The 19,952-nt window shown below is 45.1% G+C and overlaps 1 protein-coding gene across 3 annotated transcripts in view; it reads left to right on the plus strand.

The window, feature by feature from the left end:
* The window catches only part of LOC144818446 (lysine-specific demethylase 4C-like), a 1,795,190-nt gene that overhangs the window by 622,643 nt on the left and 1,152,595 nt on the right, over nucleotides 1-19,952 (plus strand). For all 3 annotated transcript variants that reach the window (XM_078675868.1, XM_078675869.1, XM_078675870.1), the window contains exon 8: nucleotides 15,110-15,247. In XM_078675868.1, coding sequence (XP_078531994.1) covers nucleotides 15,110-15,247 — 138 coding nt within the window. The remainder of the gene's footprint in view (nucleotides 1-15,109; nucleotides 15,248-19,952) is intronic.

Here is a 19,952-nt window from a genome sequence, read left to right on the forward strand (position 1 = left end):
GTTACAGCGAACAAGGCTTGTTGGTGCTCCTGCTGGACACCAATCACCTAGACACCGACATTCGACTTGGGACAGCTTGTGCACATCTCCTTGCCTTCCCCGGCATCGTCTGGTCCTCACAGCTGCAGCGACAAGATCACAGTTGACTCTTCTGAACCGCCGAACATCAGTGGGCATTATGCTTCCATGCCTTCTGGTCACCTCTACTTGCATGTTCTTCACGTCACAAATCCACCCTTGGATTCCATTGGATTCCTCACACAGTCTTCTCCAGAGGCATCTTCTTCAAGGTCTCCCATTGTCATCTGCGGCAGGTTCTGACATCACTTCATCGCTATGCACCTGGCACCCCAGGTGCAGGTCAGGTAACCTGGTTCTTGGGGCATCCACGGGTGCAGTGGCTCTCCAACCTTCTGCCTTTCAAAGGGTTTCTTCGGGGTCCTCCAGAAAGGGTCCTTCTTTAAAACTGCAACAGCTACTTCTCCATTGACTTCCATTGGGCACGCAGCTGTGTTTCCACTCTGCACACAGCCTCCGTGGGGTTCCTGCGTACTTACCTTGGGTGGTTGCTTGTGTCGCCAGCTCCTCTGACTCTCCTGGTCAAAGTCCCTTTCTCCTTTGCAGTTCGCATTCCACTTAGTATATGGTTTCTTCACTTAAAGAGATTCTGCTAAGATGCTGCCTGCATATAGTAGTGGATTGCACAATGGTGCTGCAGTCCACACATGGCATTTAACTTCCTGGGCCTGGGCACACTTTCTACACCTTAGGAATAAGCAACTTTAACCATGTTTACAGGGGAAGCACAGGCGCTTTACTATTGGTAAGCAGGGGTAGAGTGCACAGAGTCCTAAAGCCAGCAAAGCAGATAATTGCAAAATCTGGGCTACATCACACAAAAGATGGCAATTTCCTGCAGTCTTATAGATAGTCTTCCAACCCCTCACATAATGTACTGCTCTCCTTTGTTGCCGAGCTAGGTTTGCGCTATATAATTATCAATACATACATGGGGTCTTGGCTGGACCACCAAGAAGAAAGGTAGAACAATTGTGGAGGCTGGCTTTAGTGTTTAGCCTCCATTAGAAACTTGTCTTTACTGTTTTCCGCAGAGGTACACAAGAAGCAAGGCAAGACCTACAAGTCTGAGAAGGAGTTCGCTCATCTAGGCACAGAGGCAGCACTGTTTTGCCCAATAATAAAATGTAATAAGCAGGAAGGTTAAATGCTTCACTCATTCATTTAAATGAATAGTTGCATACATATGTTCTAAACAATAAATATTCACAGTTACAATTTAATATGTTCACAGTACCTGGCCTCACTAAAGAAGCTAAAATAAATCTTTAGTCATGGTTAATCTCCAGTACATATTAAAAAGCAATATTCTACAACTCAATCCTTTCCAATGTGGCACCAGTACATTTTACAAACCAAGGAATTACTACAAAAGCACAGTTTTGTATGCCTAGTCTTGTGAAAGGAATTTTTAAATATCTTAATTCGTTTTGAAGCTTGAGGAAACAATATATTATATGAATAGGAAACTCTTTGATGTTATTGGAGAATCTAAAGCAACCTAATAGATTTGGGTTAATGCACACGTGGTATTGTTCCTCCTATGAGAAAAGTCCAAAACCTTAATTCTTAAAACAAAAGTTAGGACGCTGGTCTCACAGATATCTTGACAGTTTACTGGATTAGTGGGTGGTCAGCCCCTGCTCAGAATGTTCTCTTTCAGCTACTAGTTAGTTCTCCTCAGTAGGTTTGCCATTTAGATATTTAGTCAGCATCCTTTTAAATACACCATGGGCCAGTCCAATTTGCCATACCTCCTGCCTATCTATTGATGCAAGTATCGATATAAACCGTGGGAATATGGGGGAAGCCCTTAAGCTAAGCAACTCCAAAAAAAAGCTGAAATTTGAATGTCGCTCGTTGAATTTCGGCTTTGGTGCCAAATCAGAACAAAGCAAGCTTAATTTTTTCTGCACATGTTCTTCATGTTTATAGTCAAATATGTTTTATTTCAAAGTGTCAAGGCCATTGGCTGTTTCGATCAGGTTTGACCTTTAGATTTTGTTCGTGGGGAGACTTGTGCCCGAAGATGAACCGAACACTGCTCGTACTCTCTCCTAACGCTGGCTCAGGTTGCAATTGTAATTATTGGGCATCTTCTAGAACGTGAAAGGACAGCGCTGGCCTGTGACTGATCACACCGCTCAAAGTGATAGCACTGCAACGTGCTAACACCGATAAGCCTGCCTTTGCGAATCAGGGGACAGCTCCGTCACTTGTTGCAGTGAGGCACATGCTAACCTGTCAGGATTGTTGAAGGGAGACTCGCAGGGACCTGGCTGGGCTTCGGAGGCGGCTGGTTTAGCCAATGTTCTTGTGCGTCATTGATTGCAAAGCCGCATTGCTCGTGTTGGTGCACATTAGGGCTCATTTCTATTTATGGTTTATTAAAGGCGTATATATACATGAAATCCTGCGAGCACTTAGTGTGGTTTACCTCCACGCGCAGCAGTAATTTTGGGCTTTTCATTGCCAAACAATGAATAATGCCTGTCGCTTTGATGGTCGCTGGCAGTTGTACAATGGTGTGGCGATCGAGCACTCAACCTACGTAACCTGGATTCCTGCACACGCACACAATATCGTTTATCTACTGAAACATTACATCTCTCTAGAAAAGCGAGCATTTTGTACTTATGTGCATCAGCGGGCAATGAGCAGTACCATCTTAATTGACACATCTCATAATAGGAAACCGACTCTGTTTTTGAGCTCAAAACGTGTGCATTGGCAGGTGGAGTTGCGTGGTTGTAGAGCTTTACTATCAATTTATAGCTGTTTTCCAGAAGTTTATTTTAAATATAAATGTATGTGCATGTAGGTACATATGCATTTTCCCCACACACAAGGTAAGGTATCCTTTCATCTTGTTATTCTATCTGCAAACTATTTTTGTGCCATATTTTAAATTAAACAATTCTAATTTCTGGATAGATTTGTCAGAAGATGACATGGCATGTACAAGGACAGAGAACGGAAGATTGTTGAGAAAGTAATAACTGATATGTCTGCAGCCTACCCATGTTTCTTTGCGTTGCTGACTTAAACAAGCTATCTCATACATACATTTATTACATTTGTTGTACTAGTTTTGCCTTTCCCCTTTTTATCGAGGTAAAGGGACTCAACATGTACACTCCAAACACCAATAAAGACTTAAGTTGGCTTACTGGGTCCCACAAACTAGAACTTAATCACTGAAATGGCTTATGTAAGAAATTGCATTATTTTAGGGGTGGGTGACAACCCACTTCAAGGAATAATTTCAACCTTTGTCAGGGTGAACCCTCAAAGCACTACTACATTGTAACCTGAGAGAAACCCCCTATAGCAATGGCACAGAGTAGACATTAATAGTTAATTTAGGGCAATGTGTAAGGTATTCAAGGCTTTAAGTGGGCCGGGTCCTTCCCGTTCTGAGGCCTATTAGTAACCATAAACAGACATTGAAACGGACCCTTTTCGGCCTCCATGTTCATGTCCTTAACAATTTTGCTCTACAAAATACTGATCGATTTGTAAACTGAACATATGAAACGTTAAGGTAATCCACATCTGCCATTTAGTTAACATTTATATGTTTTATGTTTTACCTAATTTGGCATTTTCTAAGAGTTCTCTATTTTCATGATGTTCGTTTGTTTTTTTGTGTGCAGCATACTATCTTAGGGTGCATGCTTTGAACCAAGCTGTCTCCAGGTTTTTATAGCGAAACAGGATTGAGAGGTCTGGAGTTCAGGCTCAAGACAGATTGAGGTTCTCAGAGTGCCTATCAATGGGTCAGAAGATGTTCAGAACACATGGGCATCCAGTCCTTGGCCTCTTTGCATAGCGTACAGAACAGTGGTCTTGTATTCGGCTGCAATTTTGATTCTATGCAAATACATGTGAAGGAGTTATACAGTTCCCAAAACATTGACGAGGCAAAAGTAAAACAATATGCAGTGTATTGTGGTGTGTTTGGAGTGTGGAGAAATGAATGAGAAGCGAGGAAATGCATTCAGGAGAGAGTGAAAAGAGTGTGCTGAATAAGAAAGAGATGTGATGTCTAACACAGAGTGAACATAACAGGATCATTTTAAACACTTTGAAGACCAGTACCCCATCCACAGGCCTCAGTGATGTTTAATCCAATCTCACAATTTCAGAATTACATTTTTTTCACTATTTGCAACCAAATTATCTGTGTTCCTCACTTATGTTAAACCGCTAACACCCATTTACAAACCCGATACGCCTGGGTCGTTTTAGGGGTTTCAGTTTTTGTGTTATATTTTGGGATGCAATAACAAAGCTCAGAAGAACCAAAATACCGGGCGGCCAGCACGCTATAAGAATCACAGAAATGTTAGTTCATGTATCTGATAGAGAAATTTAGCTGCAGATTACTCTTCTTACAACCCTCCCCAAGTGCCAAACTGGATCCGGAAATGTTTTCAGTAGTACCTCTGTGCGTCGGTAGAGGGCATCAAACGGCTCCACAGCAATGTCTTCTCCCGGATGTGATGGCAATGGAGTCAATATAAGCCCTCCCCCGATGCGCTGACGTCCGTTCCTTCTTTTCCGCACTAACACGTGAATCTGCACTGCAGTTCGTCTGGCTTTTTTCGACCTACTTTTTCATCGACGGGGCAGTGTGCCTTTTTCCCTGTTCTTCAGTGTCCTCGGATTTCAAGCCTTGTGAGTCCTGTGGACGACAAATGTCCGCACGGATCCTCACTCCGCTTTGCATGTGGTTTCTGGGTGAGCACCACGACTCTGACGAGTGAGACTCCTGTCAACAGCTCCGATCAAAAGCGCACAGGGAACGTACTCCTATTGCTGTTGGCGGCGCGGATGTCACATGCTTCAAATTCTTCTCACGGTCCTCAGTCCTCTACTCAGTATAGGGACCGTTGGTGCACCCGTTCTAGGTGCTATTCCCGCAGGCGTCATTCACCTTCGGCATCCGGAAGTAAGTCTTGGCGCTGGCAGTCGAAGTCATGGTGCCACTGGCCTTCATTGCCTACCGCTGCTCCCCACTCTTCTGTTGAAGTGCTGAGGCATGAGTCTGCTTGCATCTCCCCACCTATCTTGGGCATCTTTGACCCATATGAGGATGAATCCCTCTTTGGGGCTGCCTCTTTTACTGGTTCTATACTGTGTTTCTCACAGTCTTGTAGCTTTCAGCTCCTTACAGGGTTCTGGAGATCAGTTGTTTGGTGAGCATCTTACTTCACCTGTCATTTTTTGGAGAGTCTGGTCCCTTCTATCTTTTGGACCGACTTTTTCTATTTGGGGATCTTTGGTGAAGTCGGTTCGCAGCCCCTCCTCCAAGGATGGTATTGCTTGGGTATCTGATTCTAAGATAAAGAATCTGCTGCTAGATGTCTCTATCAGATGGTCAAGTTAGTTAACTTCGGTAACATCTTATCTTGTAGAAACAGGTTCTAGCTGTAGATTCCTGATTGACACACCCATCGTCCCCACTTTGCGAATTGAGGACCCTGTGGTGTCCTAGATTCCGTCTTTGCTTTCTACTAAGAGTCTTTCAATCTGTGTTTGTTACTACAAGATTTTTCCCTTTTTGGCACACTGTTTTCTAAGACCGTTTCTCTACGTGGTGCCAAAATGGTTACAAAGAAACTGACGTTAGCGTGTTGGGGAAGGGAATTTATGGACTCCGTTGACGTCCCATCTGGGAGACTACGTTGCTGCGGAGTCTCTTGATACCCTCTGCCGATGCGCAGAGGTACTGCTGAAAATATTTACGGATCTAGTTTGGCGCCTGGGGAGGATTCTAAGATAAGGAATCTGCTCCTAGATCCTGTCTCAACCAGATAAGGCGTTACCGAAGGGAAGTATCTTGTCCATTTAAGCAATGCCCTTAATTAAATCGACCACGCCCCTTGTAGAGACCCCCCACTTTTTTCATCCCACTAAAATCCGTGATGTATTTATGCAGTACCAAAACAGTAATAAAGTCAAAATGTAAGACAATAAAACAATCTTTTTTTTTTTTAACAAGTACAATTTATTAAACAAAATGAGACTGAAGTGATAAAAATCCAATATGGGGATACCAGCGGTATGAGTTTTTTTGAAGATTTAAGAAAAAATAGCTCCAAAAAGCACAAAGCAACACTTATAGGCTATCGTCACAGTAGACCGTGACCTGAGTGCAATTTTAGGTAGATTGGGATGGAGCACAGGTTGAATATACCAAGCCTGTTCGCCTGATTAAATATTTGATCTTCTGATGTAGTTTTTTAACATACAACATGAGTACACTTCTAAAGCACCTTAGGGGAGATACTTAGAGACACTAGGGGTGCCAGGCAGAGGCCGATAGCATGGTCCAATCCAGGACCAGTTGTCACTTGACACCAAAAAGGCCTGATGTCGCTTGCTGTATCCTGTAGCTTGAACAGGAGGTCTGCCTTATGACCCTTGGAGTCTGCTTCTTTGTCATGGACACAGGAGGGAGCAGGTCCAGTCTTTTCGGGCTCCACTCAGAACACAGACACAGGTCCAGTGCTTTTCTGATATTCTGGAGGTATAAGAAGTGTTCTGAACTAGGAGCGTGGCACATTTACGCTAGTGGGCAGGAATGGCTCCTGGGTACAAGATGGCAAAGTCTTTGGGGCACACTAAACTTGGCATCTAAGGCCTGGTTGTGGGGAGTGCACTACGGTAATCCTAGTGTCCTCAAAAACACAAAACCTATGGAGAAGGGTTTGGGGCCCTTGGCGCAGGTATCGGGACCCGCGGGGCGGGGTGGGGTAGGGGGGGGATTGTTTTTACCGGCCCATGTTACTACAGATTTTGTCCTTGAATGTATAATGTAACACTGTTTTCTGCAAGCCATTGGGACACTGCTGTGTTTTGTATGAGACCTTGAGCAAAGTTAATAAAAAGATTTAAAAAAAAAAAAACCTGATGAGAGGAATGCTTGCAATAAGTCTGACCACTAGCAATTGCTCTGGGTAGCATTCCAAACCATCATTTTTCTGCCCACTGTTGCACTTCATTTTGGACCTAGACATATGCAAATCAGTCTTGACACTACTCCAGTGGGAACAGTCCAGCCCAAACTGCCTGGCCAGGTCATCCCTGAACCGTAACACAAGCAACCCAAAACCAGTTTTTCCGTGATTGGAGCTTGTCATTCAGGTATATCGTGGTTCCAGTGGCTTAGTGAGAAAGGAGCCCATGTCTGGGAATACCCATGGCCACCTAGGGTGTTACATCAAACACACAAAGAGATGATGGGAGGAATGTTTGCAATAAATATAACCACTGGCAATCGCTCGGGTAGCCTTCTAACCCATCGTTCTTTTGCCTTCCATGCCTCCTCAGTTCGGGCCCAACCAAATGCAAATCAGTCTTTACTCTGCTCCAGTAGGAATAGCCAGTCCGAGCTGCAAGGTTAGAACCTCCTTGAACCAACCAGAACACAAGCAATCTAGGCAAATTTCGCCCTGTAGTCACTTTCCATCTCACTGATTCACACTTTGACTGACTTGCTACACCATACAGTCAGCTCTCACGGAGTTATCTTGCGTTTCATGCTGAATTTGCCCTGTCCTCTTTGTCCCAGCATTCTGTGGTAGATTTTTCCTTGTATCTGCGTTGGTGCTATCTTTGGCGCCTAAACCATTTGGACAGAGAGGACCCGCAAGTTTTTAATTCAGTTCCCCGAAGTGAAAATAGGATGCTGAGTGAGCTGCACTAAGCACCTTCTGCCTCGGACCAGTGAATGAGCGCCTGTTTGATTACTGCTCATACGAAGATGTCCTCCCTAAATGTAAATGTATTGCGACTTATATAGCGCGCGTATCACCCGAAGGCATCAAGGCGCTTGCTTAGGGAACCCGTCCTGGTATTCCCCTGTGAGATACCCCGGCAGGGTATCCACAAGGTGAAAGTCAGGCATCCCGCCGCGAGGGGCCGTAGTGGAGATTAAGCAAGCTATTGCCCAGAGTCGCAGAGTGTGACCCCGTGAGTCGAGTAGGCACCGGAGCGAGAATTGTCGAGTCCGTGGAATTTTTGAGCCCGAGTCCCGCCAAGGCGGGGAATCAAACCCTGGTCCACGGCCGATCTCAGCTTCCGGGTCTGCCGCCTCTAACCACTGAGCCACGCTTCTCCCTATAGAGTAGTCCTGCATTACCGGTGCTGCTTATTGTGTCTCGAGTGATGTAGCACTATCGGCGAGTCGCAGAGGTTTCCTTTGTGCCCCTAGTTCTGATGAGGCCCAGAAGAAACTGGCTGAAACGCGTCGACCAGATAGATGAAAGAATCCCTTACAATTTTGACACTTATAAAAAGGAAATTCAAAACACTATCTAATATAGAAAGGGGTTGAGTTTTATTACTCCCCTGATTTGTGTTGGGACAAGGGCTATCTTGACGATATGGGTTGCGAACCATAGTCTGATTCTAGGAACAATTAATTTAAGCTGGGTGGTAGAGCGAAGGGTGCGTGAAGGTAAATAGGGTTGAACTAAAGATTGCAGGTATTGCGGGGCTAAACTAGTTTTGATTTTAAACCTGTAGCTCAAGGTTTTGAATTTAATGTGATTCTCCACCTTAAGCCCGTGAAGGTTGCGAAGAAAGCCTAAAATAGGGTCAGTCTTAGGGACCTGGCAAAGCAGTCTGGCAGTCGCATTTTCCACCACCTGCAAACTTTGTATCACATCTTTGTTAGTTTATTAGAGCCCAGATATAAGATGATGCCGTAATCCAACCTAGATGTAACAAGGGTCTGGACTACTGGTCTCTGGGTAGGGAATGGCAACATCCACAGAATCTTCTTTAACCATTTGAGGATGGTAAAGCAGATTGAGGCCACCTTCACGGCTTGATGTTTCATTGATAGCTGATCATCAGTGATAAAGCCTAGGTTACGGACTTGTTAAGCAGGCTAGGGAAGAATACCCGTTTCCACAAGCCAATGCTGGGGACCCCAAAGATCTTGATGTTTCCCTAAGATCAAAACTTCAGTTTTTTTCTCTGTTTAGTTTGGGTAAATTAACCTGCATCTAAGACACAATTTTCCTCAAACCAGACTGAAGAGTAGATGATTCAGATTCCTTTGCTGCAGAGAGGGAAAAAATCATCACCATAGGAAAATAGGGACAGCCCTGCCTTTTCAGCAATATCTGCCAGTGGGCGAACATAAACATTAACACCATCCGCGCTAAGCGTTTTCCCGCTGTGCGCTAAAGATTCGCAAAACCCGCGGTTCATGACGAGCTCAGCTCGTCATGAGCGTACGACAGGCGTACCTCATGACGAGCTGAGCTCGTCATGAGCGTAGAAGGGGTTAAACAGCAGAGGACTCAGTATAGATCCCTGGGGCGTACAGAGATAAGTGCTTTTTAGAGCTGCCGTGGAAGAAAAAACCTGAAACGTGTGGTTGATAAGAAAGGAGTCAAGCCATTGGAGTGCTAGGCCCTCAATGCCCTTTGATTTCAAAGCTTTCAGCAACACGGTGTGTGACACTGTGTCGAATGCAGCGGTCAGGTCAAGTAAAATGAGGGCCTCTGTGCCACCAGTGTCCAGACTGTGTCAAAGCATTTCAGTGACTCCTAATAAAGCTGTTTCAGTCAAAAGCCCTGCTCTAAAACCTGATTGTGAAGGATGTAGAAAGTTCTGGGTCTCAACAAAGGAGGATAGCTGGGAATTTATGTTTTTCCAGAATTTTGGGAAATGCCGGAAGCAGTAAGATTGGTCGAAAATTGGAAGGCTGAGAAGGGTCAGCATTAGCCTTCTTTAAAAGCAGGAGGACCATGGCGTGTTTCCTTTCAGGCGGGAGTAATCCCTCCTGTAAGGAGGCATTAAGAAGCTCCATAATTAGCATAAGCGAAGGAGATTCAAGTTGCTTCAGCACAGAGATAGGGAGTAGATCACCTGGGGAGCCAGATTTTAAGCTGGCCAAGAGCTGATTAAAGAGCTTGTATCGAGGAGAGACTAAGTTTCAAGTTTGTTAATGGATTTAATATTCTTACAGTTCTTATGCGATTTATCAGTAACTGCATTTGGAGAGGTATTGACCGGCTGCGAGATGTTGTTCAGATTGTCACCAGCCAGTGCAGAATATATTTTTTGAACTTTGCTCACAAAAAAGTTAGCAAGATCCTCACATTGTGTTTCATTGAGGATAAGAGGCGTTGTCTGACTTTCTGATCCAGATGGTTCTTTGACCACCTTGAATAAGGTCTTGGAGCAGTTCTGAGCTAGAGGAAACTTATTCTGCTCGGGCTGTTTTACAAAGAGAGTGATAATCCCTTATGGACTTTTTATAGGCCAATTTGGCGTCCGGTGCGTAACTTTTCCTCCATTGTCTTTCCAAGATTTTGCATTTTGCTTTTTCATTTTTTAGCCTCTCATTGAACCAGGGGGCAGGGGTACAGTGATTATTAAACCACTTGTTGGAAAGAGGGAGACAGATATCAAAAGATTTTAAAATCCAGTTTTGAATGGCTCCAAGATCTGCAATTGGCATTTTTTTAATTGCCGGTATGCTGTTGGATAACAGATTGTTTAAAGCTCCATTATCAAGCTTTCCCCAATTTGTAGCTTTAAACTTTGTTCCCATCGAGGCTACCGTTGGTCCGGAAGCAACTTTTATCCCAAATGAAACCGCAATGGTCAGACCAGCAGAAAGGGAGGGCTGAGGGAAGGCAAATATCGGTCAAGTTAGAAAAAATGGGGTCTATCACAGCAAGCAGCCCTTGTTCTAATGACAATAAAAATATGCATTTCTTACATCATCTTCACTGTTTGCTTTTTTGTATTGTAGTGGAAACTGGGGGCTTCTAAGTTCCAGAATGTGGCATAGAAGAGAGAAAGCTTCTAGCAGGTACAGGTGGCAGCCACAATTGGTGGCATAAAAATGAAAAATGTATCTTTGGGTTAACAGAAAATACATGATAAAAGTGATGAATAAAAACTTAGCCATGGCCAATCCATGTTCATTTATTGGCTAATAGCAACTTGGAAAGTCAAGTGGAATGGCATTTGTATTTGTGGTACTTCCACCTTATATTGTTGGGGACACTGAAAAGCGCTCAAGCGTTCGGCCACTCTTAATATAGAAATATATATATATTCACTGAAAAAACTAAAGGTTACAGGGACATTTTAATTAGGTTGATAGTTTACTCACACAAAACCATAACAATTCTGCAGTTATAGTTATACTGATGTTAAGAAACTATAACTTGTGGCCTAAAGTTACTTGACGGCTCGAGTTATAGTTTCTACAGATAAGTATAGCTAAGTATAACTATAACTGATGGGTAAAACGTCAACCTAACTATAATGTCCCTGTAACCTTTGTTTTTTACAGTGAATTTCTGTTTTTTTGTAAAGTAATATATAATTACCGTGCGTTAATACAACCACCACCACAAACTTCCTTCGGCTGTGGGCAGTGGCCCCAATCCCATGCTGCTCAGGGCCTTTGGCGTGCGTGGAAGGGGTATGGTGTATGAGTAGGTGAGGTGTTTTTCTCCCCCCACAATTGGGCTTTGGATCTGTGTCCCTAGATATCTATCAGTCTCTTTCTTTAATAACTCTCAAACTGCTGAATGGATTTACACCAGATTACAGAAAGGTCACTTTCTTACCTTTTTGCCAAGTTTGGTGTAATTGCGTTCTGCGATTCGGGCTCTAGTCATGTCTACAAATTGTGAAATCCCATACGTATATATATATATATATATTCAATTTGCCTTCGTGTTCCCTTTCAATGCTTCTGGGTGTTTTTTGTTGCAAATAATTGAACACGGCTGCCTCGCCGTGGAAAGGAGAACCATTTCAAAGGTGAAAGGCTGAGTAATGGAACTTTTCCAAACTGTTAAGCACGGCGTTTTCGAAATGAATTGAGAGCCCGCAATGACTGTTTCCAAACCTACTATAGGATGTACAAAAGCATAATAATTGAGGATACATTGAACCTACAAAGGCAATACTTTTACTCACCTTCAGGGACTATATGTCCCAGCATGCACCAACGGACAATTGTGTGTCAACGCCCACTGGGAGCGATTGCATTAATAAAAGTAATGAAAATAAAAGAAAGGTGCGCTGTCAATGTCATCTTTGCAAGTCCATGAAGAAGAGGTGTGGAAGCCTCGAAACGCGTCGACATGGTTTGAAATTACAAGGCAACAGGAATGCGTGCTGCAACGAGGCAGAAAACCCAAGGGTAGAAGCGCCGTCGTGTTCCCTTTCAATGCTTCTGGGCGTTTTTTGTTGCATATATATATATTCATATATATATATTCATAATGCTACAGCATTCCCAGGCGGCAGGATAGGCTGAGCTCCTACCAATAGGAGCGCCCTGGCAATTACATAGGAGGGAGGAGGAGATACCTGTAAACATTGCAGCATCTGAAGAAGGCGTAATGGCCGAAATGCATCATGCTGGTTGTTTTTGGTGATTAAAGGCTTCCCAACTGTACCCCGCTGTGTCCCTGGGTTTCCTTGTGTGAAGGTGATCGTGTGTGGCATATTTTCGCGCTTGCCAGCAGCGCGATACAGGGACCCGTCCAAGCAAGTGTCCTGGATCTTCGTTGGCAACTTGGTCTTTCATCACGGTTGTGATACAATCCCAGGACCGCCTCAAGGAACGGGCCGAGCAAGTGGCCGCTGTCAGTGGCAGCCTGTAACTTTACAGGGAGGCGGGTTGAGTCACTCCCGCATCACGGCCCAGCCGTGTTCCAGTCGTTTGGGGCTTTGGACGTTGGGGTCACAAGGGAGCCATGTACACTGACATTGAAAACGGGGTCACCAGCCGCTACACGGCCCCTCCTATGCGTGGCAAAAACTCAGTGACAAGTTCTGTATCCAGCTGCCACAAGGACTGTTTCCAGTGCATGTTGGGAGCTGTAGTTGTTCATAATGCTACAGCATTCCCAGGCGGCAGGATAGGCTGAGCTCCTACCAATATGGAGAAGTGTGGCTCACTGGTTAGAGGCGGCAGACCCGTAAGCAGAGAACGGCCCGGGACCAAGGTTCGATTCCCGACGCGGCAGGGTCGTGGACCAGGGTCAGCGGACTCGATAATTCTCGGCTCGGTGCCTACTCTAGTCAGAAACCACACTCGGCAACTCTGGGCATCAGCTTGCCTCATCTTCACAACGGCCCCCCCAGACCGCCGGGGATGCTTGGTCGCACCTTAGAGATACCCATCAGGGACCATCTCTCAGGGTGAGCCAGGACGGGTTCCCCAGCGGTCGAAGCGTGGAGATACTCCTCCAGGAGTCGATTCCTAGCGCTATATAAACCCACAATTAATTAAAAAATTAATAGGAGAGCCCTGGCAAATACATAGGAGGGAGGAGGAGATACCTGTAAACATTGCAGCATCTGAAGAAGGCGTAATGGCCGAAATGCATCATGCTGGTTGTTTTTGGTGATTAAAGGCTTCCCATCTGTGTCCCTGGGTTTCCTTGTGTGAAGGTATTTGTGTGTGGCATATATATATATGGTATATATATATATATATATGGTGTGTATATATATATATATATATATATATATATATATATATATTTATTTCACAAACGTTACCTCCAACAGAAGGGGCCCACACAGGTAGGTAGGTATTGCATACGTATTTAATGGCAGCTGGTATGCAGTTCAAGGAGGCTTTTCCATCAATTAATAACAAAAGTCCAGCCGACGCGTTTCGTGCTCTGTGCACTTCTTCCTGGGCTCATGGACTGAAAACGAGGAACCCACAGCCAACAGGTGTTATGACTTGATCCAAACCCAAATGGGTGTGGCCACTCCAGTGGTCTTCTGGGATCTGTAGTGTCAAATAAAACTCGAGTGAGTTGCCGTGAGTTACATTGTGCAAATGAAAGTCAGAAAACACCCATGTGGGTCATTGTACAGTCCCCTCTTACTGCACAACATTGTTCATGCCACCATTATGCTCCTCCTGTCCCAAAACATAGTCACGCACAGTGGCGAAACTGCAGGGCTGTCTACAAACAGCGGGGCTCCTTCACGCGGCTGAGGCCAACCGCTATTTAAATCATCACAAAAGTTACCTCCAACAGAAGGGGCCCACACATGTCGGCTGGACTTTTGTTATTAATTGATGGAAAAGCCTCCTCTAACTGCATACCAGCTGCCATTAAATACGTATGCAATACCTACCTCTTCACTCAAATTGGTGGTTCCTGTAGTTTTGGATTTGTGGACGTCCGACCCGGTCGTCAAGTGAAGCCAGCCGCTGTGCAAGCGGACCCGCGGTGACACCAAGGGGTGTTGCCGGAGTCGGGACAGAGAGCAGCGAGAGCCTAAACAGGAGGTTCGAACTGTATTGCCATTTCGACAACCAGAAAGCGGGGCAGGTCCCCATCAAGACAACTACACCCATTCATTGTGATTATTTTGGACAGTGAAAACGCATCCACTGTGAGTCACGGCAGCGCACTACAGCACCCAGAAGCCCCTGAGGCCACGCCTACCATGGCAGGTACTGTTAATTTATCAGGTGTGCGCGAAGCAGCGCTTTCACATACCAGCTTTAAGGCCACTGAAGAAAGGAGTAGAATCCTGAAACGCGTCTGGCAGAAGAGACTGGGACTGTAACTTGAAGTGGGTCCTGCTGGCGGGATGCCGAATAAAGAATTTTTTGAGCAATTATTTTCGTCTGTGAGGCTTCACTCAAATTGGTGGTTCCTGTAGTTAAATGTGTAACATTTTAGATTTTTCATGAAATTTCTTGCATCATCGCTCATCAGACCCATATTTATATCCGACCTTTGCCCTTCTAGCAGATATATATTGTTTGTGTCTGTTTTCATTCAAGCCATATTCGATGTGGTCTGATGGCAGCTCCATTAATTAGTACATTTTGTAAGAATGGAAGATGTAAAATCGATATAAAGGAGGCAAGGGAAACTAAACAATGCAGAAAATACAATGCAAAATATAAAATTAAAATTGAAGCTTCTAGGTGAGAATATTTTTAATGGTCCTTCGAAAATTGAGACTATTTTAATCATGCCCATTTTAATCTCTTTAGGTTACTCAGGAAGCTGGCGAGTTTATGATTACATTCCCATATGGCTACCACGCAGGATTTAACCATGGGTTCAACTGTGCCGAGTCGACCAATTTTGCAACAATAAGATGGATTGATTATGGAAAAATGTCTAAATTGGTGAGTTAAGATATTAAGAGTTCACTTTCATTCTGCTTTTAGAGTAATGTTATGTTATAAAGGTTATGTTATAAAGGAATTTATATCGCGCACTGCTACTCAGGAGTGTCCTGGCGCGGGGGGAACAATAACATAGGAGGCAGCAAGGGCTAGATGGATTGCTTAAACAAATGAGTTTTGAGACGCTTTTTAAAGGTGGACAGTGTGCCGCAGATCATCCGGCAGAGCATTCCACAGAGTGGCAGCCTTGACCGCAAAGGACTGCCCCCAAGGCGCGCTCTCCGAAATCTGGGGACCACCAGCCGTCTTTGCGAGCCAGAGCGGAGGGATCGACTGGGAGTGTAAAAGGCAAACCTGGAACTGATATAGGCAGGACCCAGGCCGTGAAGTGCCTTGTGAGTCATGGTAAGAGCTTTAAAGTGCACTCGCTGAGCAACAGGCAGCCAATGCAGGTTGCTTAGCTGCTTGCGAGCGCTCATACACCTCGGGATGTTAAATAAAAGCCTAACTGCAGCATTCTGAATGACCTGCAGCTTTCCCAGGAGGTACCCTGGGATGCCGAGGTAAAGGGCGTTGGCGTAATCTAGGCGAGACAAGATGAGCGCCCTGGCCACCATCTCCCTAGCCGAGCGGGGCAGCAGGGAAGAGAAACTCCTCAGGGCTTTGAGTGTGCCAAAGCACACCCCTGACAGTCTCTTGATCTGTTCACGAAAGCCTAAATCGCCCCCAAACCAAATTCCCAGATTGTTAGCTACTCCACAGTCTCCCGTGGGGCACGGAAACCCAGGAGGCCAGAGAGACTCTCTAAAAGCAGGGGGGAAATGGCCATAGAGGAGCACCTCAGATTTCTCTTCATTGCACTTCAGGCTTGCGTGAGCTAACCAAGAGAATACCGATGACAAGCATCGGTGGGCCACCTCGGTATGAAGATCATCACCCTTCCATGTGAAGAGAAGCTGGGTGTCATCGGCGTAAGCCATAATTTTGGCACCCAGCTTCTCTGTCAGATAGATCAGGGGTGTAAGGTAGACATTGAACAAGAGAGGGACACCGGTGGCCACTCTACTATCCGATGAAGAAAAGGCGGGCATCCACAACTGTTGGGAGCGGTTGTCCAGGAAGGATTTGACCCATTCCCAAGCCGTGCCTGTAATACTGATGTCAGACAGGCGTGAGAGGAGTTGGAGGTGGGGTACCGTATCGAAGGCGGCAGAGAGGTCGAGCAAAATCAGAGCCGCCCTGCCGGCCGCGTCCAGACACTCCCTAATAGCATCCGCGATCTCCACTAGAGCTGTCTCGTGCTAAAAGATGTCCTAAACCCGGATTGCGCCGGGTGAAGAGCTCCCGAGGATTCAACAAATCTCTCCAGTTGTTTAAAGGCCACTTTTTCACACACCTTGGCTAATGCTGGAAGAAGGGAAATGGGGCGATAGTTGGACAGAAGAGTAGAATCAGCTGAAGGTTTCTTAAGGAGAGGGAGGAGTTTGGCATGTTTCCATTGCAGAGGCACTCTTCCCGATTGCAATGAGCTATTAACCAGCACCACAACCTCCTGAGAAACTATCTCCGCCACCTCACTCAGGACCCTAGCAGGGCAGGGGTCTGCAGGCGAACCCAATTTTAATGATTTTAGGATGGCTAAAACATCCCTCTCCCCTGCTGAGATAAAATGTGAGAAGAGCTGGTTGGGTGCGGTGGTGCATGGGGCAGGTGGTATAAATGAAGAGTGTTGCGCTAAGGGGGTGGTCCATAGACTGTCTTGTATCTTTTGGATTTTAGCAATAAATAAATAAGAGATAGGGGGTGGAGAGTTCAGCAGCGGGTGACAAGCTACGAACAATGGCAAAAATGTCTTTGCTGTTATTCTTGGCTTTAAAGATTCTTTCAGCAAAGAAGTTGCCTTTAGCTTCTTTAATGGCTGCGTAATACTCCCTCTGGGCGGCGCGAAGTGCCACCTTAGTGCGAGGGCAGTACTCCTGGCGCCATCTCCGCTCTAATTTTTTACAACCAAGTTACAATGCTTTAAGAGATTCGGTAAACCATGGCTGAGAGGGAATGCTCCGAGGGGGGCATCTCGAGGAGGACTGAGGGAGAGAGTTGACAGCCTGGCTGATCCAGTTCGAAAACCTTTCCACCTTAATACCTTTAACATCACCTGAATACCTAGAGGGCATTGTGCATTTGAACAGAGGTTGTTGTTTTTAGGTCTCGCCTACTATATTGTGCCTGCACTTTCTATTGCAAGATGTGTTGTGAGCCTTTAATGGGCTTAGAGCCCAACCTCCCACCCCCATCCATTGCTTCATTAGTTGGTTTTACTGTCACTCACATATGCTTGCTTCTTATGTGTCAGCTTGTAACTGTTTTCCTTCCTCTTGTGATTGTCCCTCCCTTACAGCATGGACGTATTACTTGCGTCATTCCGCTGCTCGCTTTCCAAGCACTACTTTTTTCTTTATGTTTAAGCACTCCACCAGAGCAAATGTGTTGTCCACCTGTTTCACTCGTTTATTTCTCTCCACCCATTGCTGTGCTCTGTTTTCCTCTTTCTTGCCTGTGTAGTTCTCGCCACCAGCTCTATTGCTTTCTCATGCTAGTTTGCTCTTCTCCCACCTGCACCGTGTTGCTTCCACCCTCTGTTTTGCTTCCTCTCCCACCCGCTCCCCTTGTTCCTTCCAACTTCCCCTATTGCTTTCCTCAACTGCATTAAAAAACAAAGCTTTCAAATTTTTTCTTTTTAGTTCCTTATCCAACATGAATCAGTAACTAATATGAAAAAAAACAGCTATCTCCTGTTGTGCGGCCATGTATGGCACACACCCCTACAAAATGATGCGTCCTGCTGCATACAAACCTTTTAAATCTTTTTTTATTTTTTTTATTCTTTAGCCATGGTGGACAGTATGAGGAATGCTGTGCAGCTTCTCTAACAGCACTGGCAAAGCCAGTAGGTCCTAAAGGCGAGACCTGTTGGCTTAGCCAATCTTTGTTTTAGCATTTTGTCATTCTTTGATGAAGTGAATCAAATCTGAAATGTTGTATAACAACTATATCCTGTCCGTGCTAATATACAAATAGAAATCATTTAACCTTTTACTTTTGCATTGCATCCCTCTATAATCAGAACTTAAAACATTTTCTACCTGCCGTACATGCCATGCTTTGCCTGCATGCATCTCCTCCCCCTGCTTTGCCGTGGCCTGTAACAGTGAACAAAAGAGTGGAGCCCCAGTTAATTTGTTGAATTGTGGCCTGGTTGAATGTTAGAATTACATTCATTCTATCCACCCCTATTCAGCTTCAGCAAAACTATAGGTACTCCAGTATTTGAACTTTTATAGACTCACATGCTTGAACCATTCCCTGTCATCGAGATGGGAGTCCCACAGTACATTATAATAATAATGCAAAGCTAAACATAGACCAGAAAGGTCCTAGTCCCTTCACTTTTATAACATATCATAGTCATTGTAAAAAAAGAGACCAAGCCTAGATTTGAACCAATCGGGTTGCCCAGCCCTCTTGATTACTCCTGAGAGAAGCTCCAGTCCCTCAGATGTTGTACTGCACATCTTCATTCCAAAGCTTTCTTTAGTATTTAAACGTCTCCTTCCTGCCTAATTTATACTGGCTCACTTTTACTCTCTTCATCTAGAGTAAGCATTAGGGATTTTTCTCAAGCATGTCCATAAAGTTGAAGAAAAACCTTATCCGGGGCCTGAGGTACCTGTTCCAAGAAGCGCCTTCACACCGATGATCCTCACAAAGACTGCATTTATCCTCACATTAAGGCAAAAGAATGCGTGGTATGTCGCTCTTTCTCCAATAAAACTTTAAAGGATCGTGAGGGGTGTCTGCTCTTATGGCTGCAAAAGCTTAAGGCTAGGAAGGAACCTGTGTCCAGTGATGACAGTGAGCATGCGTCATCTTCATCCTCCAAACTATTTCATAAAAGGGAGAGTTCTCCTCTCTCACTCTTTCCTTGAGAGACCTCATAAAGCCTCAAAAATACCACACAAGGGTCTTACAGGTGCAGTCCTTCAAAATCTCCTCACCAAGAACAAAAGGAGACAAAAGAGCGACATGGTGAATCAAGTAGACCTCAGAACAACAGATCTGAACCACCTACACCACCTCCTCAGGTGAGCCATTCATTTAAGAAACCCTCTTCAGCTCCTCTGCCTGACAGACTGCCGGGGAGAGATTTACAGTTGACAAAATCATCCTCATCAATGGGCCATCCAATTCAACAGTCTATGCCTAAACTGCTGTCAGCATCATTGGCTAATATAAAGTATTCATTGATGATTCCGCTTCCACAGGCTTCTTCGACCTCAACGACGTTTCCTCCATTGACGACCACCATAGTTGGTCACACCTCCATCCACGGCCCATCCCGCCGACACAGTCTGTGGAAAAAGCTGGAAAAAAACCTGGACAGACAGAGGTACTTGACCCACCTCTCCTCGTTAAGTGTCACCATTGCTTCCCTCTCAGCTGCTGGAAGAACAAGTCTCTGATGATGATGAGGACAAAGGCCCCTCATGAATATGCACACAGACCATCAGAACTGTACGTAAAGTGCCAAGATGATAATTATGAGCAGGAAGAGTATGGGGATCAGTGCTACAATGTCCCTCAGGACCAGTATCAGCAGTAGTGCCAGGAAGAGGTGGTTTGCCCGCCATCTGCTCACTGACATGCA

This window comes from Lissotriton helveticus, chromosome 2_1 (genome assembly GCF_964261635.1).
Source record: "Lissotriton helveticus chromosome 2_1, aLisHel1.1, whole genome shotgun sequence".
NCBI classification, from domain to species: domain Eukaryota; kingdom Metazoa; phylum Chordata; class Amphibia; order Caudata; family Salamandridae; genus Lissotriton; species Lissotriton helveticus.